The sequence below is a fragment of the Coloeus monedula genome (genome assembly GCF_965178545.1).
Source record: "Coloeus monedula genome assembly, chromosome: 4".
Classification (NCBI taxonomy): Eukaryota; Metazoa; Chordata; class Aves; order Passeriformes; family Corvidae; genus Coloeus; species Coloeus monedula.
This window is the reverse complement of record NC_138784.1, coordinates 61,868,482-61,895,532: the sequence shown is the minus strand read 5'-3', so window position 1 is coordinate 61,895,532 and position 27,051 is coordinate 61,868,482. Positions and strand designations below refer to the sequence as shown.

The 27,051-nt window shown below is 38.4% G+C and overlaps 1 protein-coding gene across 1 annotated transcript in view; it reads left to right on the top strand.

Annotated features, from left to right (window-relative positions):
• SLC2A13 (solute carrier family 2 member 13) overlaps positions 1 to 27,051 on the top strand; it is a 142,332-nt gene that overhangs the window by 97,736 nt on the left and 17,545 nt on the right. The window contains exons 5-7 of the mRNA XM_082279685.1: positions 2,793 to 2,956; positions 7,026 to 7,146; positions 18,267 to 18,392. Of these exons, the coding sequence (XP_082135811.1) occupies positions 2,793 to 2,956; positions 7,026 to 7,146; positions 18,267 to 18,392 (411 nt within the window). The remainder of the gene's footprint in view (positions 1 to 2,792; positions 2,957 to 7,025; positions 7,147 to 18,266; positions 18,393 to 27,051) is intronic.

Genomic DNA, 27,051 nt, shown 5'->3' with positions numbered 1-27,051 from the left:
TTAATGACAATAGTACTATTATATTAATTCAGTTTCAGATCTCTGTAAAGAGAGCCTTAGATTTATTCATTAATTTTACAGGAATTATAAATTCTGTCCAAAAAGGCTGAAATCCTTAGACAGAAACTTTGTTGGAGTGGACTTAGTATGACAGGTGGGCTGGAGCAGCATCTTGTGAAAGATGGGGACACTCAGAGCAGTGATGGCACCTTATCAACAAGCATTTATTTTCCCTGAGAGCTACAAAGCCTGGTGTGGTGGGCTGCTTCTCTGCTGCTGAAGATGCTAACCTAGGAAACTTGAAATGAACAATATTAAAAATCTTTCTATATATATCCAATTCAGTTACTTTGTGTGGCTTTGTAATTGCATGTATTTATTTGCTTTCTAAGATACAGTACTTGCTTAAAAATTCCAAAGATGCACATGTGTTTTAAATTTTCTTGATATTTTAGAAAATAAGCTAGGATTGCACAACTTTGTCACTGAAATGGTATTCCCTGCAGGACTTGCAGTATTCACTGTGATTGTATAATATCACAACTTAACTTTTTTCTGCCATGTAGGTTTATTCCATTGTCAGGAAGAACTTGAAAAGATTCATGTTATATGGATATACAGGCAGGGCTGCACAGACTGGTATAAAAAATGGGCATACTAAAATAGGTGAACATAAGCAAATATATTTAGTAGTTGTCACAATCTATGTTAGTGCCCTTTTAAATTTTTGAAATTAGGTTGCTATGCCATAATAACTATGAACATCGTTGCCCAACACCCGAGCTTTGGTAGCTTGGCATTTGGATTTGCAGAATCTAAATTTCCCTGGTTTGTTTTCCATAGAAATGAAATATGTTATTTATTTATGGATAAACAGTAAGCTTCTCTTTGAAAATATATAACCTGTGAGTGCAATAAGCAACCAAAAGGAATGAGGGGGGCAAAAGGTGCCTGTTTGTATGGATTAGGCAGTAGACATTTACATACTTTTATGTGATTCTTTATTATTTGCTCTTTTTGACTTTATAGACACTACATTATCCATTGCTGCTGACAACTGGCAATTTCTGGCTTCCCAGTAGAATTGGATTTTGAGACGATTTAGATGTGTGGAGTTAAATGTGGCTTCCTGAAGCCTTGTCTGGTGGAAGTAAATAGGAGTTTCATAGTAGGTGTCAGAAGGCCAACACTTGACATTTATTGTTATTTTTCCTATGCTTAGGAAGAAAAAGAAAGGTGTATTGGGAGATCAGAGACTGGATCACTTTGGTGGCTAAAAGAGTGCAGTACTATGTAAGTTTTGACAGGCAGTTAGCAATTTAATATAGAGTGCCTTAAGAAGCAAGGACACATTAACGTTGATGTTTTGATGTCTCTCCTTTGTGAATCTTCCCTCTAAGAATCACGCCCTTGTTGGGATCTCAGAGTGTGCTGCTCTTTCACAGGAGATGAGCCTGGATGAGTCACTGCAGTTGCTAACAGGCGGGCAGAGACAGAGCCTGGCTCAAACCCAAACTGGGTCCTCAGTCCCAACAGGTTCACTTTGGAGGTCCTGTCCTGCTGCACCACGACAAATGGCTGCACTGGGGAAGAGGAGCTGAGGAAGGGAGCTGGGAGAGTCTAAATGCCTTGTGGGTGAGGGGGTAACATCCAGCCATAGTCACGGTCAGTTACGGGTGGTAGTGTCTTAAATGGCATCTCAGCAGATTGCCCATCACGGGTTATTGATTTGAAGTAAGAGGTGGAATGTGCTTGAGAACCGCTAACATTTCCGAGGCCAGCACATCCAGGCATTAGGACAACAAGGGGACATTAAAGCAAGCTGCATATTAACCAGGGATGAAAAAAAAAAAGCTTTGACATTCTTGATGGTTATTTCTGTGTGATAGCCTGTTGGCTGCAAAGTGTTTGAGGGCTTGAATATTCAGTATTTCAGCATAAATTAATAGAAGAATTTACAGCATCAACAAAAATACTCGTGTTTCCTTGAGCATTTATTTAGCTCCCGCAGAGAACATGGGCACAAAGTCTGTGTTCATTTGATCCTGTGAAAAATGGTAGAAGGCTTCCTTTCTCCCCCCCCTTTTCATTTTGCTCAGTTCAATTTTTTATGAGTTATTGTTTGTGTGGAATGATTGATTCCATTTAGAAAGAGGTAGAACATTCTGTCAAATGCTCCTGTTGAGTGCAGATTCACATCCCTGCAGTGAATCTAGTGGTAGGGCATTTCAAAGCAATCATTTTCTGGTTAAGACAAAAGTAATGCCATAGAGAGGAGTTTGTGCACTTCAGTGGCACTGAAGTAAAACTGCAAAACCTAAAACCAGGAGGATGCAAGTGTCACTTGCAGCAAGCTGGATGCCATAGATTAGTTCTGTATGACCTTTAACAGGACTGAAAATCTATTTGATTTTGAGCTATCTTTCCCTAGACAACACACAGAGTGCTAAAATCCCAAAAAGAGCATAAAGCAATGGATGGATATGAAAAGCAAGATTCATTTAAATTAAAAATGCAAACCCCATTTCTAGCAGAATATGATTGACCATTGAAAATATAAACATCCAAGAAGAGAATGGCAGTTCATCTCTTGATGTCCTCTAGTCAAAACTTCAGTCAGGTGCAAGTTATGCCTTGGTTATGCCTGATTTCCCAGGGTGATTTTGTGTCAGTCTTCAACCGCATTATGCGGGAGGTCCCACTTGATATTTGTTATGATCTTTTTCAAATTAAAACAGAAACTATAACGTGAGCCAAATTGAAATAAACGGTGTCTCTCCCTCCCTTCACAGGTACTACAGTGCTACCATTTTGCAGATGTCCGGAGTGGAAGACGACAGACTTGCAATCTGGCTGGCTGCACTGACAGCATTTATAAACTTTATTTTTACTCTTGTGGGAGTCTGGCTTGTGGAAAGAATGGGTCGCCGGAAGCTTACACTTGGTAGCTTAACAGGTGAGTGTTCCATTAATGTACTGTATTTTCCTCATAATTATTAATGAAAGGAAAATAAAATTTCAAGTGCAATTTTTTTCAAAGAAGTGCTCTTCAAAATTACAGTGTTAATCTTCTCCCTGAAGGTTTTCAAGACTATTAGTAAAATACCACAGCTAGAGGCTAATTTAAAAGTCACAACCTGTTATTTTTTCAGGTAACACTCTCCTTAAAGCCATGTTTTACAATATTTTCATTTAGCCTTTTTTTCCAGTTTGAGGAATCAAATGCCTAGGACTTCACAGGTGGTTAGTTTTTAAATCTCATACATAATTTTGGGCTCATTAATTGGAATTCAGAACCATCTGATGAAGGTGTACCAGAGAAAGCATATTGCATAGCCATTGCAGCACTTGGTAAAAAGTAGTGCGGTTCTCTGCATAGTTACCTCAGATACAGTACAGTAAATACCTTACATACATTAATGGGATTTTAATTCACCTCCTGTATGAGATACTCAAAGACAGAATGCTGGTTTTGTACATTCTGTCCAAATATTTAGACACCATAAATTATCACATAGTCTTTTCTTGGAAGCAGGGAAAGGCAGAGCAAACAGCCCTATGTTCAGTATGTCCTGTTATTAGGCCAATAATTCCCTGCTTCTTCCTGCCTTATGTGCTTGTTTTGGCTGAAGTGATCTGTAACCAAAACCTGCCTCTGGCTGAATGTCTGGAGTTTCCAAGAACAGGGTTTTGTAAAGAGAAATTGTTTCTGCTCCTCCTGAAATAATGTTCACAAGTGTTTAGCTGTGAAGGTTTAATGTCTTTGTATTTTGTTCTGTTGTTGCTGTCAAGGATACAAATTTCTAGTTAGTGCAACACAGCAGAGAGAGGCACCAGCTGCCATGTCACTGGATGTGCAGTTCCCAGCTCTCAGCTGAGTGAATCTACACTCGAGTACTTGAATGTGTTTATATAGGCAGTGTTTATATAGAGCAGTGATAACCCAGTGACACTTCTGGTTTGGTGCACAGTTACTCAAACCATGTTTCTCACATTTAAAGATATGAACAAAAATCTCAAATTGCTACTTTTAGCACAGTCTGTTCCAGATCAGTTAAAATACATCTCCCCTAAATGTCCTTGTATGCCTCCAGGCAGTCTGTTGCCTTGTCTTTCTGTGGTGTGGATCTCTCTAGGCCCTGCACTGACACTTCTGTTCTTGGGTGCTGCCTCTCCTTTAGTGTCTACTGAAACAGAGTATTTATTTATTTATTTATTTGCTTGTTTATTTATTTATTATTTGGCCCCAGTAATCTCATATGTCTGCCCAGCCCCCTCAAGAGTTTATTGCTGGACCCAGCTGTCTAGCTGTGATAACCAACACAGACTTTTCATATTATCAGAGCTCTTTGCTTTTTGGCTCTGCTAAACATATTCAAGGGTTGTCCATCTGAACTGTAGATATAAATGTCTTGCACAAAGCATATTAGTCATGGAACAGAGGAGGATATAGAAATAAGACAGAGAATTAACAATGAAGCCTAATGCATTAAAGGGTTATTTGTTAATGATGTTTGGACACAAAGTAATTGTGTAGTAAAAATGGTCTTTCTTTTGTGGCCAGTTGCTGTCTGTCTGTCTGCAGCAGCGCTTGAGTCAAGCTGCATTGCAGACTGTTTTATCCTACGGTCCCTCCTTAAGGAAAATACAAATAATGACAGTCATGAAATCAGATATAATCCCTCTGTACTATTTAGAATTTTTTCATGCAACATTTGATTTAGGTAGTGGTGAATATGGTGTGTTTTCCTTAGCAAGAGGGCTGTGTAATAGAGTGATAATTACAGAATCTACCAATGGATTTGTTTTCCATATTGAGTTTTCTCATGGGGTAAACATATCTTACTGCTCTACTTTGGTTTGCATTTCTAAGGACATTACAATTTACACTGAGTTACTACTGGCAGCTTCTCTGGTCTTTGGGGAAGCCAGGTATGCCCCAGTCTCCCACTGCATAAAATGAAGACAAAACAACTACTTTTGCCTGCTGCTGCAAGGATGTGGGGCTTTGGTTTTTCAATAAAGGCTAATTGATTAGATGTTTATTAGATAAAAACCTACAAGAATAATCAGTAGAGTAACATTAATATTTTGATTAAAAGCCATTGTACTATAATTTAATTTTGTAATCTTGTGCAACTTTTCCTGCTTTCTGAAAACAGTTGGCAAAGAGATGCTTTAGATTTCATTTAATTTGTCTTTATCATTCTCAGAATATTAGAAACTTTTAAAAATTGAATTTAAAATTTTTTTTAAATTTAAAAAAAAATTATGAAAAATTATAGTAAATTTCTGAAAAAAAAAATCCCACCTTTTTATTTCTCTTTACTACAATTACTGATTTGTCTTTGTTTCCTGTCCATTTTATATCTTGGTATCATTTCTTTTATTTCTTCTGCTCTTTTTCTTCAGTTAATTTCTTTCTTTGAAGCTGTTAGTTGAGAAACATGCAGGAATTGTGACAAGTGCATTATCCATTTTATTTGTGTTTTCTTCTTTCCCTTCAGAAATTGTCAATTTGAAAGGTACTTGGGCATTTTACAATTTGTATCTCTTTTTGTAACAGAGAGGATCTAAAATATCTTCAGGATATTTTCTTTTGTTTTTTCCCACCTGAGATAATGATATGCTGTGATTGTTTGGTTTTGTTCATCATAGCAAAACCTCCCACAGAATGAAAACATATTAAACTTCATTTGCCAAGTTTACATATTCAGTACTTTTCCAAAGAAACAAGGTACTTACAGAGATACTGGAAGTGAGTATTAGTGTATTTGGTTAACTTAAAAGACAGACAAAGCATATTTAAAATGAGTACAAGTAAGCTTATAGACCCTGTCTAAATATATTTGCTGTCTGGTTTATGGCATTTTGAATGTACAGGACATCTAGTGCAATATCCAGCCTGCCCAGAAAACTGGGATTATTAGTGTACCTACCAGCCACAGCAGTAGAGATCCAAGTATGGAATATCTTATGGTGGGAATGTGCTTTCTGCATATGTAGTTTGTGACTGAGTGTAAGGTCTTACGTGCCTCAGTTCAGGTAAATGTGTGGTCCAACCATTCCTGCCTATTGGCCGTGGCTGCTGCACAGGCTTAGTCAGGGATAACATTATTACACATATCTTGGTATTTTAGATACTATTTTTATCTCAGAGAAAGGTTTTCACATACTTGGTGTGTTTTCCAGGTAGGAAACTTTTATACAACGTAGATCTCAATGTGTTATTGTGTAGCAAGAGGTCAAGGTTTTGTAAGTGTGAGTTTGAAGCAGTTGCAGTAGTCTCATGAGTAGTGAGGTTTTTCAATTTTCATTAAAATGATACAGTATGTTGTGTGTGTGTGGCAAATAAGGTAGGAAAACTATGAGTTATGTTCCAGTAATGGCCTGTTTCACAGAGTATGAACCTTTCTTGTCATCATTTTGCCCAGCTTGTGCACAAGGAATTTGTTGGGGGAAACTGGAGCAAACAGATGGAAGGGGGTTTTTTCCCAGCTGATGTTATGTGTGCTCTTTGAAACAAGATGTGTTGCACTTTTTGATGGTGTTCTTATGAAAAGTCAAATTTCTCTACTTTCACAAATGGGAGTAGAGTCAATGAAAAAGCTGATGCTACTTTCTGTTTTACAGAAAAGCCTGCAGGTCTGGGTGTGAGAGTGGAGAGAAGTATGGTGATTTCAAAGTCACTAAGAAATTTAACCTTTACAACATTGTTTTCAACACCAGAAATAATAATACCTGTTCATTCAAGCAGCGTCAATTCCACAGATTAAAAAATTCTCAACCTACTAATTTAATATCTGGACATGAAAGCTGGTGCACTTGACTTTAATATCTAACCTAATTTAGGATGTGGATGTAGGAAAGGGTATTTTTCTTAGGTGCTCATCACAACTCCTTAGGGAATGCTGTATGCATAGTGATGGGGTGCCTTGCTTTCCCAAGCAGAGTTCAGTTCAATAGAGAATTATTTCATGTGCTCTGGAGAAAAGTGTCACATTGTTCTTTATCTGTATTTTTAGGTACTGCTGTAGCACTCATTATCCTAGCTTCGGGATTTTTGCTATCAGCTCAGGTCTCGCCAAGAATCACACTTAATCCACCAGATCCTTCACATCAAAACTCTACCTGCACAAAATACAGGTGAGATTTCATGGTCATTCATCTGATCTTCTTGAAGATTGCTTCCAATTAATTGAGTTTTACAACCTAGTCTGAGTAATAGACAATTATTCATGAAGCCTAGTACAAGGAACTAAACTAGATAGCTAAATTTAAAATCCTAACTTCCCTCTGTAGAGAAAATTAGACTCTGATTAAATTCTCTGAGTAATCCTTTGGAGTTTCTTGGGCTAAATAAGGTGGTTAAGTGGCGAATTCCACACATACCTGTTCTAATATATCACACCTACTGCAAGTTATAGTGTACACAAAGTCAGGAATATTTTATAAGGAATTTGTAAAAATGCTTGCTGTTATTCATCTGCTTGTAGATTTGTCATGTATAGCAGCTGTAAACTCTTCAAAAGATGTGTTCCTTGCCTATTGTTTTCCTGAGCGAGAAAAAGTAATGTTCAGATAATTGCATACTCATTAACAATTACAATAAATGTGCAGGTTTTGACCTATTTTTCTTCCACATGCAGTCATAGTTTCAAATAACATTACTTCTGGGGTTTTAAGAATGTGTAATTTTCTATATTTTGTGGGGTTTATTCATATGAATATGCTCTTATGTTCATTTAGCTGACAGACTAGAAAATTCTGTATTCAGAGAAGACTAGTTCAATGGCTAAAGAAGTTCTTAATTATGTTCAAAATCCATCTTACATGTGTTTGTAGTAGAAATAAATATCAAGAAATGAGAGGTACACTTCTAGTTTTGTAGCGATATTGGTTAGAAATACGGTTCATGGCTTTTCTTATGCCAGAGCAATGTCTTAGGTGAAAGATAGTGAGGATCTGAAGGTTTATAGAAAACTGGGGAGGGGATCGAAGGTCTTCATTGAGTATAAATAGATATTAATAACTGCAACACAGGATACTACCAGATATAATGGTTCCTATATTGAAAATGTGTATTTTACTTGTTTTCTACTGCAGAGTCAGCTATAATTTGCAATTTTTGAGATGGGCCTGTCTACAAAATGGCGAGTAGGCTGTTTAAAAGAGGTAAAGGGGGAAGATGCTCTCCTTTTGGAATAAGACTACATTAAAAGAAAAACATGAGAAGGATTTGCTTAGTACTTCAGTTAACTGGAAAGGATGTTTGGAGAGAGGAGATGCACCCTTTGCAGAACACATAATTTGTTATTTAATGAAGCTAGATAGTTAATGTAACCTGAAATGGTATAAAATTTACATACAAGAAATATGGCTAGTCCAACTTAAAAAACAATGAAAAATATTCAACAGAATTTTCATGTTCCAGTTAACCATAGCCAGTCAGGAAGGAAATTTTCATGTCTTTCATAGTGTGCACTTTTGGGCAAAAGCATGAAAAATTAAAGCAGGTAGTTCTAGTAAAGGCATGTTGTTTCATGAATTATTGGAGTACTTGTAATCTCTTGTGATTTCTGTTTCTGATGTGAAGTGGGCAAAAGCAGATATGATAAAAATTCAAAGGTTCTGGAAAAAGAGCAATAAAATAATTTAAATATTTTCATTTGAGAGTATTTTGAAATAGTAGGAGCTCTTTTTGTTTAGAGATAGAAGTGAAGGGCGGGGAAATAATGAGCAACATACGAGAAAGCTTTAGGTGCTTCTGTTTTATTCTTATGCTGTACTGTAATAGAGATACACAAAAGCCAGGAGAGCTGAAACTAATAAATGGATGCATTTGCCCACAAATCACATAATTAGGCTGTAGCACCCAGTATTTAAAAGGTTTATACAAAGAAACAGGGATTGATATGCTTAATAACACCTTTACACTTGTATACCTAGAACTGTATAAATTTTCATGCCTCAAAATATCACTAAGCTGTGATCCAGATAGAGCCAAAGGAAGAATATTCCTTCAGCATCATGAATATTAGTATTTATTATTTCTGGCAGGTATGACATGCAATACATTATATTTGACTTGGAAAAGTGGCTGTTTAAGATCTGAGTATGCCTGCTTTCTATACACATTGTCAATAAGCTGAATGAAATATAAAATATTGGTTTTGTCATGAGAAAGTAGGTGGTGTTATCAGCATTCCATTTGGGTTAGAAGAACTTGAGCATAACGTGGATGGTCTTGGAAGGAAGAGGAGATGGGAACTGCAAACCAAAGAAAAGCTAAAGGCTGGGCTTTACATTGTGACTCACCTCTCTCTCCTTTTTGGTCCTGGAGTTATTCCCCATGGCAGTTATGAAGTTGAATCAAAAAGATTCCCAAACCTGAGGATTTGCAAGTAAAAGTCTACTCTGTATCACACCAGTCTTGCATATTTTCTTTGCTACTCTAAGAATAATGGCATTACTGTACAGATAGGCACTGTGTAGGGCAGCAAGTGTTGCTGTAGAGACAGTTACAAACAGAATGTCCAATCAAAGTAAAAGGAAGTCAATTCATGGCAGTGGTCTCTTGCTCCTTAACCCATATCTTAGCTTGTTCCAGTGTAACTGCTGGTGTCTCAGATTGCTTAGCATTGTATCTTGCAAGTCTTCAAGAGGTCTCAGTTTGGGAAAAGCAAAAGTCAGCGGGACTTCAGAAGATGAACACATAATGTCATCCTCCTGTAACTGCTTTCAAGTATGTGCCTGCACAAAAGCAACTCATAGTCCTCTTCCTCTTATGGGGACACAGTGCTTCTCTGAGGTGAGGTAAACTTAAAGTCTAAACCTGTTTGCAGCTTGGGCATTTCAGTGTGGGGGTGTTTCCTAAATATAATTTGCATTTGTCTGTGCCAAAATGTATTTATAGGTTACAAAAACACCAGTAGAACTTTTTTTGCTGACAGAAGTTTCACTGATACTATGCAGAGTAAAAATACATTTTATGATTCTGAATCCATCGGGTTATAGTAAGTGTGGGTGTCCATTAAGGAACCCTTAGCACTACTACAAACAGTCTGCTTGTTGTTCCTTCAGATCCCTATTCCTCTGCACAGACTAATTCCTGCTGCTAGAATAACAATGAAGATAGAAAGACTAGCAAATAAAGAGCACAGTCATTGTCCTAATTCAAAAAAGCATGTAGGGCTTGAATACTGTGTTCTCAAAGAGCTATGCCATGCAAATAGAGCTACTTGTACGTGGTTGCAGAAAACAAACCAGTAAGATACGCTGTGAATAAAATAAATCAAATAAAGTATTTTCATTTGGTGTAGAGATGTAGAATATTATAGCTGAACAGCCAAAAAATAATCCATAAATCTGTGAAAAAAAAAATTGAATCATGGAAATACTTCAAATTCAGCAGGGCACTCCAAACACTGAAATTTGTTTTGCCTCCATATAGTTGGAAATGGGTGTGTGTCTCACTGAGGAGAAGCAGGGTGAATGCTCCTCTCTGTGCCATCCATTAATCAAATTTCGTTTTCACACTCAGCTGTATAAGGTTGTGTAGATATTTGCAGTGTGACCACCTGTTTTATTTGATTTTAATCTCCTCAGCAGCTGTGATCTCACTTATCATCAAGGCCACAGAAATCTCAAAGGTAAATTTAGGAATACAAAGCAACAGCATCCCAAAGTTTGTCACCTTAGAAGTGAAAAGATGAACTATCCATTCCTATTATTATTCCAACTACCAAAACTCTATAAATGTTCCCATTTTTACTGGTTCTGGAAGGAGGTTTAGGTTAGGGCATGTGTATTAGCTACCCTCCCACCTTTTCCCAATCTTTAAAGGATCAGTGGTGTGACTGTTTGGGACATTGAGCCATTTCTGTAAAATGACCGTGGTCCTGCTGCCTTGTATTTTTGCTCATTTTGTCTCCATTAATGTGTCTCTCTCTGCACTTCTTGAGACTTGGTCAGCTCTAGAAGACATAATGTGAACCTATTCTGCTTAACCATATTTTTCATGCCAGGTACTATATGAAAATGGTAAATATTGTGTTAAGCTTAGGTCAACCCTCATATCTTAGGGAAATGATACCTGTGCACACAAAGTATCTCAGAATCCTTCCTGAACAGATTGTCTTCAGACTGATTAAAATAATAGAGGCGGTGCCAGCTGTGCTGGGCACACAAGGACTCTGTTGTTCATTTTTGAATTAGTCACCCTCATGTGGTTCATGATCCTTAGCTCATTGTACAAATACACACCACCAAGATGAAGGCACCAATATTTAATACTCCCACATAGCCATTTAGTAAGATAGCTAATGGACAGAAATATATCTTTTCTCTATGAATGTAGCAGAAGTATATAATTGTGATCAGTCCTGAAAAACTCAGCTAACCTCATAACTGGAGCAGGTTTTATTGTATTTAATAGCCTCAGGATGCATATAGTAGGTGTATTAGCTATTGCACTTCATTTTATTGAGAACTCATTGACAATCTGATTTATCAGCAAACTAGGCAATGCTATTTTTCATAATGTCACTGTATCATGGAACCAATATTTTTAAAAATATGATTCTCATTTTCTCTTTCTAATGTCAAAGTGCCTGAGCTATTGGTCTTTCTGATAACTGAGAATTGCAGTAATAAATGTGTTTTGGCCACTGAGGTCAGAAAATTATGAATATGTAAAGAGATAAACATGTTTGAGGATGCTTTTGCCAGCTCTTATGAAGTGTAGTTAAAATTCTAATGGTTTATGTTGCAGAACTGTGAAATGACCTCAACGTAGACTTGAAATTTATTAAGTAAATAATATAATGATATATTGCTTGGTAACAATTTTCCCTTTGCTGGCATGTTGGTCCTATCAATCAAAACTTGTAATTTAATTTTAAGTTATAAAGGATAGGAAGGAAGATGTCAATCTATCTAGTAAGCATCTTTAATGGGAATGAGAAAAAACTCCCCTCATCAATTTAAACACAAAGATCTGAAAAGTAACTTACCTGAACTATAATGTCTGTGACTGCAATGCAGTTCCTGTAACCATTGTTAAGTTTTCCAGATACTTTGACTCAAACTCTGCATTGGTGAGGAAACAAGGTGTTATTCATATAAGAACCTATTAACACTTCACATCTCTGCTAGTGCTTCTAAGACTTTGCTGTTTAACAAAACCAGAACACTGCTTAGGGAATGATTTTTTTAAATCTTCCAAAGTGATGGTGTTATACTTTATATGGTCTGCAGGTTTTCGTCACACAAGGGTGATTTTAATCAAGTTTGAACAGGGCTTCTATCTGATCTGCCTGGAAGCTGGAAATATAGTATCTATGTGTAGGGTCTCTTTAGAAAAGTAGTTTTAAAAACAAATTATGCTGCAGAGACAGCGATTTTGTCCAAAATAAAGGCATGTGTAAGTCAGTTGTTCCTGTTCTTTATGGTCTGTGTTGCTCAGTTCCAGGAATAAATCAAGAAGCTCTATAGTTGGAGGCTATATAAATTCAGAAAAAACATTCATCAAAGACAAGAAACAATTGATACCTATGAGTAAATAGATCAGAGCACTTCTCCTGTGATGTCAGCATTCCAGCACAGTCTGCTGCCAAGGTGCTTATAGCAGTAGTAGGATAGCCCTGATGATCTAAGGACTAGGCAAGGTTTGTAGAGTCACTATCTTCATAGGACTATGATAGATGAGAGGAGTAGGTGAGCCTTCACATCCTCACCACATCTAAAGCAGAAGTAGCGAACACCAAGAGGCTGAAAACAATTTCTGTGAGGTTGTATAAATTATGTTGCACAGTTGAGGAGTGGGAGCCTTTGTGAAGAAAGTTTAAGGAATGTTTGAAGAGAGCTAGTGTATTTATATGTGGCTGGCATGTCATGAAGGGTAAGGATTCAGGACTGGTCTGGAATTTTACGGAGGACACCGAATAATCATCTCAGTGGAATAGATGGAGCAGGAGCCTGATTTGAAGATGAGAAAGGGTTGATCATACTTGAACATGGTTTAGATCTGTTGGAATATCTGTCTGGTAAATTACAGAACTCCAATTAGCATCCAAGTACTGGGATTATAAATTATAGCTTTTCCTTATGGTTACCACTAAATAGATATATGTGTTACCTAACAGAGTGCTGGTAGAGTTTAGCAAATAAGCTTCTGTCACTTGGTCTGTTATAATGGCAGGAAGTCCAAGTGGATTTTTCTCATTCTTTATTAAACGTTGTATTTCCTGCATCCTAGATACAACCACTGGAAGTGGCATTTGCAGTTAGCACACATTTTAACTGCTTAAAGCATCCCCTATATTCTTGTCCAGTTGTATTTAATCTTAGTTTAGTGCTTCACTTCTGGAAGCAACACAGTAACCTTCAGAAGTATAAAGAAAGGCTTGATTTCATGCCTGAGGTGTAGTGGAGCATGTACAGATAGCATAAGCCCTCAGGCACAAGCATCAGGCAGCTTTAAACATGGTCCTAGTACCTAACTGAAGTGAGTTTGTGTATAAAAATGAAGTAAGCCATTTATCAAAAAACCCATAAGATCCTTAGTTGTGTATCTGGCTGAAGGTATCAATATCCTGACATGTCAACAGAGCTAATAAGTACTGCAGTATTTGTCCAAAAGTCCTTGTACTTTTTTTGTTGAACTAAACACCTTGGCTGTTTGGATTCATCGGTTGCCTGTGTCCTTTGGTGAGTCCAGCTGAGTAGGCGTGCCCTGACCAGTGATACTCAGCTCAGCTGTCTTGGCCATTTTCTTTTGGTTGAGGCTGGAGGAAGAGACATCGTCTGGTTGTAGATAGAATACAAGAACAGAAGCAAGGAAAGCTTGATCCCAGCTTGTTGTTCTTCTGTAAGGAGCTGGAAAGGAACTACACACTGCAAGCTAAGGGAGGCAGAGACTGTGTACATAGCCAACCTTAAGAGCAAAGAGTAACCTGAAGGTAGGATGAAAGGTCCACCTGGCCTAGGATCATGCTTCCAGTGTGGCAAACAGCAAGCTGGAAATAGTAGAAAGCAGCACAGTCAAAGTGACATTCCATCCAGCCTGCAATGATTTGCAGCTTATGTTCTCTCTGGGTGGGATGTGCTAATCCTTAGTAGGTACTGCAAGACCCTCCTGTCCCTACATTGAGCCTTTCCTGCCTGAGACAGATTTTATTGTTCCTGCAGTTCTAGGAGGAAAACTGTCTTCAGGAATATGAATATTTGTATCCTACAGAGCAGGAGCAGTGGGTTAAACAAGCTCACAACAGTGGAATTTACTCTGGGGGCAAGACAGGATATGAGCAAAATGTCTTGCATATAATATCTCAGGTTGGAAGGGACCCATAAGGATCATCAGGTCCAACTTGCATGTTGCCGATCTATCAGATTTTCACATATAGAGCCTTCTTCACATACCCAGGCTGATTCTGCAGCATATACTCAGTGTGAATGATGACTCTAAAAGAGGTGGAAAGAGTCTGTCCACAAAAAAGTGTGTATTTGGGGATGTTTAGATTCTCTGAGTGGCTGTTCTGCTACTCATGCAGTAGAATGTTATGAAATCAGGTGCTACATTCTGTACAGCTACACAGTCCATAATACATTATCAGGTTCAGTTTGCATTTCTGTAGCTGGACATTAGGAACATTTTGTAATTGGATAACAGAATATGGAAGGCAAAGTTGAAAGGTCTTTAAAATCTGGCAAAAATTAAAATCAATGAAATGTTTTGAAACAAACAATTCAGAAATTGAGGTTCAGCTTGAAAAAAGTCAAAATAGTGTGAGAAAAAGAAATGGTACTTGGAGAGGAAGGGTCCTGGGCAAAGGTCTTTTAATGCTAAATCACTCAACAAAAGTGTCAAGGTCAAACTTGCAGCTCAAATTACAAGACTGCTGAGAATTGTAGGAAAGGCATTACTTACGAGGTCATATTGCAGATTTAAAGTGCAAAATGTAATGATGAAACAAACATAAGTATGGAGTATTCTAAGCAGTGGAGAAAAAGCAGTTATGGACCTTTCATTGGCATCTGGAGAGTCACTTTGGCAGGTCAGAGATTTTATTCAATATTTTTAGAGACTGCATTAGAGCCTAGTAAACTGCACTGCTAGGAAGAAAGAAAACAGTAATTTTGGTATAAAGAAAAATGTACACAGATAGTCAATTAGTAATTCATCCATATAGTATAAGATCTCTGTGAGAGAAGATGGCATTGCGGCCTTTGTGATCAACCTCTAATCTCAGGAGCAGTAATTGGGCAGGCTGATCCAGAGCAGAGCATTCTGAAAGTTGTTGCTGCTCAGGCTGGCAAGAAATTGCTGTCAAAGGACCTCAAAATTAGTGCTGTCAGTCTTTCTAGGTATCAGTTATTCCTGTGTGGTTGGATGAAGGGACATGTGTTGAGTGTGTTGGCAGAATCAGTGAGGAATTGCAGGATTGGGGATATCTAGTCTGCTAACAGTCCATCAGCTCCTCAGTAAACATGCTGCAATGTTGAAGCAGAAACCTGGAGATCCCATTCCATGGCAGTTCTCCATAAACTGAGAGGCCAGGCTACTTTGTTCCGTTGAGTTCATGCCACTGATCCGCAAAGAAGCTGGGCATCTTTGGAATTCTGGAGCCTCAGAGTCCTGGTTGTTGTTATTCTGCCTCATAGGCTGAAGCATCTGAAGTCTAGACACTTGCCTTCTTGTTGGGTTGCCTAGGAGCCCAGCTGGCAAGCAGGGAGGCAAACAGGCACGTTGTAAAACCTTTCTGCTGTAATGCTGCTTTGGTTTCATCAAAATCAAATGATCTCTCTCAGGTATTTCAGTCTTGAATTGTCAATCTCACAGACAAGCATCCTGCTTGGGAATTTTCACGTGGCTTTTCATGGATGAACTTGCTTTCAAGACACTAGCTCATAAACTTAGTGCAAATATAAATATCTCATGATAAGTAGAGGAAGCATATCTCCTGTTTATAATTGGATGCAAATTTCCTTTCCTACCTTGACATCTGAGAGTTCTCCTGTATAGAGCTTTCAAGGCCATAACTGATCTCTGTGTGGAAGAATTACCAGTATTGTTAAAGATTCATCCTCTGACATATTTTTCAATACATATATTGATATGACTGATAAGCAGGTATTTTTGAGGACAGGAATGAGCTCTGTAAGAAGTAGTTTCATGTCAGTATTATACTGTGCATTTCTTTTCCTGGTATATTCTATATCCTATATTATTTATATCACTATGAGCATGTATGTCAGATTATGTGCTCAATTTCAAACTGTTTAAATAGCTTTGCAAATAATAATGGGGCTAGAGGGAAGAAGAGCATAAACCTGAAACTACTATATATTTTATTTCTAGAATAGGCAGCCTCAGCACATGGTGTCTCTGATTGTTTTTTAATTGCTTCTTTGAAAAAAAAAAATCTTCCTTGCTTATTTCATGCTGCATCTTCTGTTATCATTAGACTTAGTAACTGATGGAGGTTTCTTTACTGTGTTATGAAACAATTGTATATATGCTGGGATTTTGGAGAAAAAAACGTTGGTCTTCGTCTTGGAAAAAGCAATGACCATGTACCTCATCAAAGACAACATAAAATTTTATATCAGTGATAAAACAGGGCACAGAAGAATGCTAAATGTTCTGAATAGAAACTGCCTACTCTTAGGCTGATGGGAGTTAGATTTGAAATGGCTTTATGTCTCGTATGTTGCATTTCTGTGTTTCCTCTGGCATAAATTGGTCTTGTTTCTAAAATCTGAAGTCAAAGTCTGATTGTATGAACTCACTGTGTCGGTAATGATGGGAAATCCTAGCCCAATGGTAAAGGGTTTATAAAGAGTTGTTATTTAACTGTTCAATCTGAAAGACACACTTCAGAAAAGATGTGGAAAATAATAATTTAAAGTTATTTAAATGGTTATGAGTAACTCTCTAAAACCTCTGACATTTGGTAAGACATGAAATCCAGCAGCCTTTATTATGTTGAATGCCAACAGGAAGACCAGTTGGATTTCATGATACTAAAGGTCCTTTCCAACCTAAATTATTCTATGATATCCAATAGAGGCAGAGGAGCAGCTGAACTAGCAGCCATGTAGACAGACACTGGAATGAATACTCAAATATCTCAATTTTTTTTCCGAATGGGAGGGAGAAATAAATAAGATATCTTGTGCTTCCCACTCAATTGGTTACTGATACCCAGCACCCCATGAGGTTACGTGGAGTTACCCAGCAGGACAGAACAGACAGTGCGAGTTCAGCTCTGCTGTTCATCTCTGCATTGATGCTTGTGAGGACACTGAGGAAAACCAGGAGGTGCCCAGTCCCTGTCCTGTCCTTTGCTGGCAACACCATAAAGATGACACTCATCGCTGTGTCTTTCTATAAATTCATGTTGTTAACAGGCACTTTGATAACATCATTTGAGTGGAAAATGTTCTAGAGTTTGAAAATCATATGTCACAATCCTGTTTGATATCATGGGATTCTTTTCAATGTAAGAAAATATTATAATCTTATACATTTTTTAGGATTATTATTGCATACTTCAACAGATTTGTGATTTATAAAAATGTTTTTTATTCAGTTGCAGTCTTCTATTCCTGTCAACTCTTTTGGTTACTGCCCATTGCTGTACTAATATTGATGTAAGAAAATGTAACCAAGTCTTACTACTGTAATAGTTATTGTCTGTTCCTTTGAAAATTGCTAATTGCAGAATTACAATTTTATAATTTATTTTTGCAAGAGAAGAAATTTTACTACAGTTAGATAAAATTATTGGCTCTTACCTGAAAGTTTTGTTTCATCTCTATTGTAAAAATATTTTCTCTAGTTTATATCTCAGTTAAGAGCAGATTTAATGCAGCTTTCCTAATTAAAAAAAACCAAACTGTTTGGTTTGGAATTTGACCAATCAGTTAAGCAAGAGGAAGGTATGTTGAAAATAGATTTATATTCTAAATGGAGACAACATAGAAATTCTGCAGTAATTTAATAAAATTTCAATTAAAATTTATTCTATGAATGAATTCTCCTATAGCCTGATCAGGTATCACAGGGTGGATGCAGATGGACTACCAAAATGTGTTACAGAAGAAGGTGAAAGCAGTATGTGATAGTTTTTGGAGAACATGTCTTGTCTCCCACACTGACAACTTAACTATGTGCATTCCACGATTGATGAGGAGGTGCTGTTGGTTTTGACATCTACATATGAATGAAGTGGTTCTTAAGTATTTCTTTTTTTCTCTTTCAGTTATTGTAGTGCATGTATGTTAGATCCAGACTGCGGTCTCTGCTACAAACTGAATAAATCAAGTGTTGTTGAGTCCTCATGCATTCCTGTTGATAAAGATTCTACAATGAAAGCAGCTTGGGGCAGGTATGTAACCAGTCAAGATTTTTTAGCCTTGTGCTCTACAGAGTGTATTTTATGCTGTTGAGAACAGTTTTGCTTTTACAAAAAATGTTATTCTTAAGATGTTCGGGAAGAAGAAAATAACTTGGCATTGTCAAAAATGGGTAATTACTTTCTAACATAAAGAAAAGCCTTGACCCTGATGTGTGCAGCCCATTTGGTGTAGTCTGCCACTTAGGAAGTATGGCAAAAGTACACTAGAAATGAGGAAAATTACCTTTACTTAATGTTTTCATTCGAGGTGGCATATTTCCTAGTTATATACTTAAAGCCACCTGAATTAATTTTCTTTCTGAATGCGTTAATTAAACCACACATTTAATATTGGCCTGATGTGGTGTCCTGTTAACCCCATGATTCTGTGTGTTCCCCTGTTCCCTCCCTGGCTTTGGCCACTCCTTTGGTTTCTCCCTATTTGTTCTGTACCCCAACCCCGCCCAGGGACCGCCCCTGGGCCCTGACAAAACCACCCCGCACCCGGACCACGCTGTCTCTCTACCTCTGAGCATTGCTGGGACAAGATGTGATTAAAGCCATCTCACACCCTCATGAGAGACCCTTCTCTGCCTCCTTTACCCCACTGCGTTGTGACGCTGCTGCTGCCGGAGCCAGATCGCGGGGCTGTCCCAAATGGACTCCGGGATGCGACTGATGGCACGGCCCTGGGAAACCCTCACTGAGCTCTCAGGGAGCAGCAGCCTGCTGGGCAGAGTGCAGTGGTTACAACAGCCTACTAAAGAAACAATTAGCTCAGCTGAATAAACTAAAATAGTCAAAATCTGAAAAGTTCAAATTGTCAAAAGCATGGGTTTTGGCCACAGATTTCTGTGGTTCTGTGCCTGAAAGGGCTGTCATACTGTATGTTGCACTTGGAGTGTAAAAACACGTGCATTCATAGGTGCAACTGCAAAATGTATCACACCTCTTTCTTAGGCAGCACAAAGATTTCCTGTGAAGTCACAGTAACTTTCATGTTTTCTGAAGTACTGACCATTCCTAAGGAATGGCTTTGTGAGTTGGAACATTGTCTTGTAAAGGCTTTATGAATACTTCAGTAGTGATTAGGGCTTGGATTAGGATTTAGAATGGTTCAGAGTCACAAGGGAATTAAGCAATTACTTCTGATAAAACCACCTCACCATAATTCATCTCAGCCACCTAAATACCATGAATATACTTAGGAAATAGGCAAAGATTTGTGTGGTAGTTTGGGCCTTTTTTTTTTTTTTCTTTTTTTTTAACTTTCATACATATTTCTCAGAATTTAAACCCAAGTGTCTTCATGGCAGTGAGTCATATTGGACAGAGGTTGAAATGTATGAAAATGTCTACTAATTGTAGAATCATTAATTTAAAATTACTCTAAAATTGCCCTCATTTTGATTTCAGTACCGTTAGGCCTAGTAATTCATTCCAGGTGAAGAAAAGAGAAGCTTGTATTTTTTGTGATCCTAGTTTAAAAGCACTGTGATCATTTTGGGGCTATTAAATAACTGTGAAAACTATAAAATCTCATCTGGCCTGCTTGTTCTGTGACTAACTTCAATGTCACATTATGGAACATACCTTGCATATTGCCTGATACCCAATGTGATCTGCAGCACGTGGACTCTCATATATCTCAAGGTAACAGATGTAGTTTTATATTCCAAGTCAACATTCATTTCCTGTATGCTGTAGTTTTAAGTAACTTGCCTGTAATTAGCAGAATCACACTAGAATGCTGGAAGACATAGAGGGAAACAAAAACTAGTTATGAATAGTTGATAGATAAAATTAAACTTTATTTCATTAGCTAGAGTAATTGTTTAGTGTAGTAAATGTGGGCATAAGCAATTTTTTCATATTCATGATTGAGTCTCACATAGACTCTTTGCTACACAGCCTATTGGAGCAAATTAGATAGGAAAGAAGAAATACTTTGTTTCCATATTGCAAAATGCAGTATTTCTATGTTGTGCAAGAATTCCACAGCATGAGGACCTTGCTTAAAATCTTTCAAGAGGAAATGAAAGAACTTTAAATTTGTTATATTGGTAGTCACCATAGTGAAAATCCCACTTTAAGATGGACAACCAATAAAATACCCGCATTTCTTTTTGAAAATATTCATCATCATTTCTAGTGTTTATTTCGTTAATTTCTCTCTTGCTTCCACCTGGTCTGTGTAATCAGGGAGTTTTCAAAAAGCTGATCCTTCAAGCTGTGAAATGCCAGGTGTCACTTTCTGTGCCTTCCAAGCCCTGTGGAAGAGGGAGGCATTTTGCCTTCTCCTTTTCCTTCTCCTCCTCCTCCTCACAGATACGTGTATTTCTGCTTACTGGCCCAGAGGGAATCCCCATAGCTTTTTGTTTCCAAGGGCTCACATTCACATACCACCCCCCAACTCTGTTTGTGCAAACCCTGAGTCTGTTTTACAGCAAATTCAGTCCCACAAAGCTGTAGGATTTCCCTGCCAAGGGAAGATGGCTGCAGGGAAAACAGCGTAGTTACATCCCCAGTTGTGTTGTGTCTCAGAGCCGCCAGAGGGGTCTGTATCTCCCTGGCAGCACAGGGAGAACGAGTGCCTGAGACAAACAAACAGCACTGGTGAAGGAAATTGCAGCCCTTTCTTTCACAAAGTTACTTTGTCACAAAGTAGTCATACAGGGGCAATTACTTTAAAAATACATGGCATGATGGTGATCAGAAAGTAGTTTAATAATTTGAAAGATGATTTTGTGAGCTATGGACAGCCATAATTATCAGCAGCCTCTTTTGTAACTCCTGTGTATCCTGATGGCTTCATGCCATCTGGTATTAGATAGATGAGTTTAAATGGCTTAAAGCCTCCATGGTTATGCTTGGCTCATGGAAAATCTATTTTGCCATTAATTTTGCTCAGGAGAGAAGAAAGACCTGAGCACTTTGTTTGGGACTTACTGGAGCTCAGATATCTGAGCCTTAGCAGAAGCAGCAGCTCTCACGATGCTGATGCAGGAGTTAGAGAAAGCTTCTCCTGGACTCGGGCTGACAGTGCCATGCAGAGCATTTCACTGCTGCTGTGATCGCATTTTGTTTATGATTTTCCTGCAGCCATGGAGACTTTCCTAAGGCCACACCATATGATGTGTGTGCACCCACATAGGTCTGCAGCCGTCTGAACCCCAACTGTCCTGACATTTGCTCAGGGGCTTACCTATTCTTGATGTGTAACCTACCACCGAGGTGAGAAGTGCTCAGAAACATTAACAGAGAAGGTCTTATCATATACTTTTTAAAGCTCTCTGCAGCCATGCTGGCTGACATAGAAAACTTCTGTTTATATATTTATAGCTTTGCACTGTTTTTCACTGTTGTTCCCAAGGTACTTTGATAACACCGATGTAGTGGTCAGTGCATTTTATTCACAATACATTTCCCCAGTGCCAGCCAGGTGTACTAGACACCACCTCTATTGTTAATTGTATTTATTTGGTCATGGTGTTTTCTACATTGAGAAGTTCTGGGGAGGCGAGGGGAGAGAGCATAGACCTCAGTCTCCTGTGGTTGCCAGCAAGGCTGTTTATGTTGCTGTGGTTGTCATAGAAACCCAGGGAGACAATTAAAGCATCCACATATTTTTCAAGAAGAGTATAGCATTTGAGTTCTTTTGAATGTAGGGAACTCAGTGGCTAGCAGTGGCCCTGGGGGAGAGAGACTGCGCAAGAATAAATCTGACTGAGTCCAAGTCAGAGCTTAAGCAGCATGAGTAATGTGCAACGAGTGTGTCTGTAAGATCATACATGTACCACAAACAGCAGAGATGTATTTTTTAACATAAGTGCGACTGGTATGAGAATAACACAGAGAGGAGTGTCTTGCCCAGGGCACCAGCACAGGCAGGTGCTTTGCTGCCCTTGATATTCCTGAACCAGTTAACAGAGTAGCTGTTGACATGCAAATCTTGCTGCCTCCAGCTCTGCCCAGGGACACATAAAGGATGGTTTCAAGACAGCAAGCAAGAATATTCTTAAATTATTCACTTTATAGTAAAAGAAGAAGAGCTGTATCTTTTCTTTCAGTGTGGTCTGGGGGTTCTGTGTTGAGACTCAGCTCTCCAAGATTTAGGGAAGTTTTGCACTTAGCAGTAGCACAGAAAGGCTTGCAGTTCTGTTCTTCATGAACTTTGAATTATGAAATTCCCATGAACTTAATCAAAAGCATTATCTCACTTTTACAGATGGGGATGCAATGGGAAGGTTCCAGTATGAAGCTCAGGTGGCACAACAGAGGTCATGGGCAGAGTCCATCTCTCAGCCAGGACGAAATGTGGAGGGCATTGCTTTCAGTGTTGTGCTTTCTGAACACAACCCAAAATCTAGGGGTTTTTCCCACAATTACAGTACTCAGAGAAATTCCTCTATTGAAATTTCTGTATGTGTGATTGCAATATTCCTAAAGGTCAGCCAAGAATGAATAAACTTTAAATTGCATTAATACCCTTACAGTTGAAAGAATAACTGCAAGGGAAGGAGGTACTTACAGTGCCTTGATGTGACATTAACCTTGACATGAGTATGTTGTCAAGACGACAGCAGGCCCACAACTGAGCTAAAACGCTCTCATGAGCAGCTCTGAGCAATCTTTCTCTGGAGGGAATGATGTTAATTTTATACAGTAAACAATTATGAAGAAATAATAACATCAGCAGCAGATCAGGGACAAGCCTAGAAGCCATCCTGTCCACAAAATTAGCTGGCAGGTCTCCACAGTCCCTGAAGGAGAATGATTGAGAACAGAAATCTATAAAGAGAGAGGAGCTGAGTAATTTACTTTTTTCAGCCATTTTTATTAACTTCGTTAGAGGAACATCTCCCTGCCACGGGAGTTTAATGCTTTATGGAGAATTCTGCTTTTGTCCATAAAAAGAAGCACTCCCCTCTCTAAGGGCAGTCAGTGCGAAGGTGAGAGTACAGAAGAGCTCTGTCTTTGGGAAGTTCTGTTTTCCTCTAGCCAGTGCTCTCCTGAGCATCGTCCTTCCATGTAAAATTAATGGCATGTTTACAGATGCTCAGTAATGCTGTTATGTTTCACTGTGCGCCTATTCTCATACTTGTCAGTTTGCTGAGGGGTTTAACTGTTTAATCTTGGAAACCTGTTTGGGGAAAAAGTGGGTTTAAATTACCTGTGCAGTGAGAGGAAGCGGGTCAGGCCGGCAGTCAAACCCTCTTTCCCAGCTTCAGGAGAGTTTCCACCTCAGGAATCTGCCTAATGACCTTGGCATCTGAGCCTGGATGCTAACTAGATTCTGCTGGGTTAGAAAAAATAAATTCATGGGAGTTCATTAGCTGGATTCTCAGACAACAGACTGGTTTATGTCCAACAGGGGACATGCCAGTGTCTGTCACAGCCTTGAGAGTGTTCTGGGGAGCTTTATGTTCATGCAGCACTGCCTGTTGTCTAATGCATAGCAGATGAGACTCTTAAAATTGTTAGAATACTTTTTCTTCGTAAGAACATTAGATTTTTCTAAAAATACCGTCTTACTTTTCCCCTTTGGAGACAAAGACAGACATGTAAGTTCATTACACTTGTTTTGCATCGTGACAGGTACATTTGTAAAAGTTCCTGTGACTGCTTTACTAATGCAGAAAGAATGTATGTGCGTATTTACACATTTAAAGACAGAGAATCTGTTTTCAGTGTCACGGGAAACAGCGTTACAGACCTTTGCTGTTACCACAGAAAGACTAGCCCCAGAGCAATTTTTCAGGAATTAAGTACTCTTCTGTCCATGGGTAGACATAGCTTGTTTTGTCATGCAGGAAGCATTGGTAGAAGATTTTACTGCTGAAATGTTTATTTGAAATCTTTCTACAAGGATCTGCATTGAAAATTCATGCTGAACTCAGCAGTAATTAGAGAGACACTAGTATTTCTCTTACAAAGTCATCAGATCAATAGATGAAGGTTATATGTAGGATTATGGTTCTCATATTTACCATGTAAAAAGGTAGTACAGGGAGTAAATGATTCAGGAAAGTAGCAGGATAAAGAGAATATTCATATCTGCATGTATATTGGCAGCACCCTGAATGTGAGTTGTGATTATAACCAGTAGTCTTAGAGGAATCTCTTGATGGACGATATGCTAAATGTTGGCTAAATTGAAACATTCATAGCTTCAGTAGGAACCAGAACATAAAGCGCCCCCTCTCAGCCCCAATATTGTTTAGAAAAGAAAATCAAAATATATGCAGTTTCAAATAGAATTAAATTCTGATTATCTTGCCCAGTGCTGGTAAGTGTGGAAACCTGGAGCAGCTGGGTGGCAAGATGCAATCCTATTTGTCCTGTTTGATTAGGAGGATATACTTCAGCACAATAATATCTAATATATATTAGTGAGGTGTGTGAAAACAGAAATGAAAAAAAGATCTGAAACTGATTGCAGTCTTTGTCAGCCTAAACTCTAAGGCACGAGGTCTTTCCTGGGAGGAGGTTATCAGACGGTGTAGTCATGGTCTAAGGGGTGCATATACCACTGTGATTTGTAAAAAGGATGTAGCAGAGGAACTTAAGAAATCTCGTGTGCGTATTTTAAAGCCATTTCTGCTAAGAGCAAAGAGGAAGAATAGAAGGGTAAAGTAATATAGAATAGAGTGTCCTTAATCCTTGATGAGCCTGTCTTACTGGTGATGCCAGAGTAGGTAGTAAAATAATTGGAATTTTAATGTTCTGATTCTTTCAGCCACTCTTCCTGCTCAAATCTTTAAGACATCACACTTTTAAATTCTTTCAAAAGGAAATTATTTCATGGTGGACCTGAAAACCATAACAAGCTCTTTTTAAGCATATATAAAGATGGTGAAATCTATATATATACTGAAATATTGTAAGGGTGTAATTAAATAATTGAGGGTGGAATTTCATTGTAGCTTTAATAGACGCTAGTCTTGTCTTTTTTTTTTTAACTGTTTAACTTGCTAAAGGGGGAAGACATTTTAAAATTATTATTATAACATAATTAACTTTTAATTTAATGCCTGTACAAATAAGATACTTTATATATTATAGCTGCATTTTAGGTCTAATGCAACATGATAATCTAAACTGAAACTATTTATATTCCTTTCAGATAATTACTTAGGAATTACTATTAATAGCTCTAACACAGTATTTCTACTCAACCAGTAGAAAATTCTGGATGTTTGAAAAGAAGCCCTGTTATGAAGTGAATGTGTTCTGACTGGGAAATTTTTAGTTTATATGCTGAAGATAGTATTTATTTGTTGGAGACACCCAGCACAAAATAGGATTTTAAAGCTGGACTGGTTAGTTTGAAACACTGTTTGTACATTTGTTCTCTATCCATTCCCTTTTATTTCACTTTGCTGCTAAACATGCTTCTGGATCTTACTCCGAGTTACTATGTAAAAGGCATTCTGGTAGGGAATGCCAATTGCTATTTGGGTATACTAGTTTGAAAACAAACCAATGGGAGGCACCAAGTCAGAATAACAATTTAATGGGGAAGTTAAAGAAAAGGAAAGAAAAAAAACTAAAAGAAAACACTGGTTCAAACTGACAGAGTCAAGATACAACCTGAGTCCCTGTTAGTCAGGGTGGTGGTAGCAGTCTGGTAGAATGATGACTGCAGTCCTCTGAAGCAGTGATCCTGTAGAAAAAGGGTCTGCTCTTCCTCAGAAGGTCCAGTGGTGGCTGTGTAGCTCCTGTCCTCTGGAAATCCAGTGGGATGGATTGTCTCTGGTGTTCAGTCTCAGATTATATCCACGATGGGATGCTTGGTTCCTCCCTCTGGGTGGAGCATCTCACAATGGGGTAATGAGTCATGAGGCCAGGTGTTGATGAGGCTCATTAACAGATGATAGTCCGGAGGGAGTTGTCTCTGAGTCAGGCGGCAGGACAATGATGGGCCATTAACAGAAAGATAGTCTGGGGGGAGGAGGCAAGGAAACACTGCCCCACCTGATCTCAACGGCTGATGGGGATGGTAATAGAATATACTACAACCCAGGACATTGGGTTACTTGTTACAACTACTTCAGATCCTTACAGCATTAAGGTAACTGGAATATAAAAACAAAAGCAGCCCTTGAGCTAAAGCATTATCTATCAATTGCTGGTTTGTATCTGAAAAAATTGTTATTTAAATGGAAGAATGTTTGAGTCAGTGCTCTTCATTTTAAAAGTGGTCTAAAGAAGAAGATGGTATGGTGTTCAAAATTTAAATATACATCTGCTGAAGAAGCAAGCTTTCTGCTTATTTCAGCTGAAGGGGAACTAGAAGGAAAATACTCTTGTTCCCTGTTTAAAAAGCATGGTTGCTCCTAGTTGACAAAGGAGATAGGAAAGCAAAGGAGAAAAAATGCCAATGTGTATGAGAGAATTGTCAATCTCATATCAGTGTGCTGAGAGTATTCGGATGATTCCTGCAGCTTTTCTCTCTCCATATGAAATGTACATTAGAGAGTCTTTTATTGCCCATAGGAGCCTGCTGCTAATTAGCTTCTCCAGCTGCTCATCTTCTTAGGGACAGATTGAGAGACATCTGTGCCTCACTCCTGGGGCAGTGTTGCAGCAGGGGCAGAGCAAGGCCCCGCTCTGCTCATCCGAGGGGATCTGAGAGGGGCACAGAGCA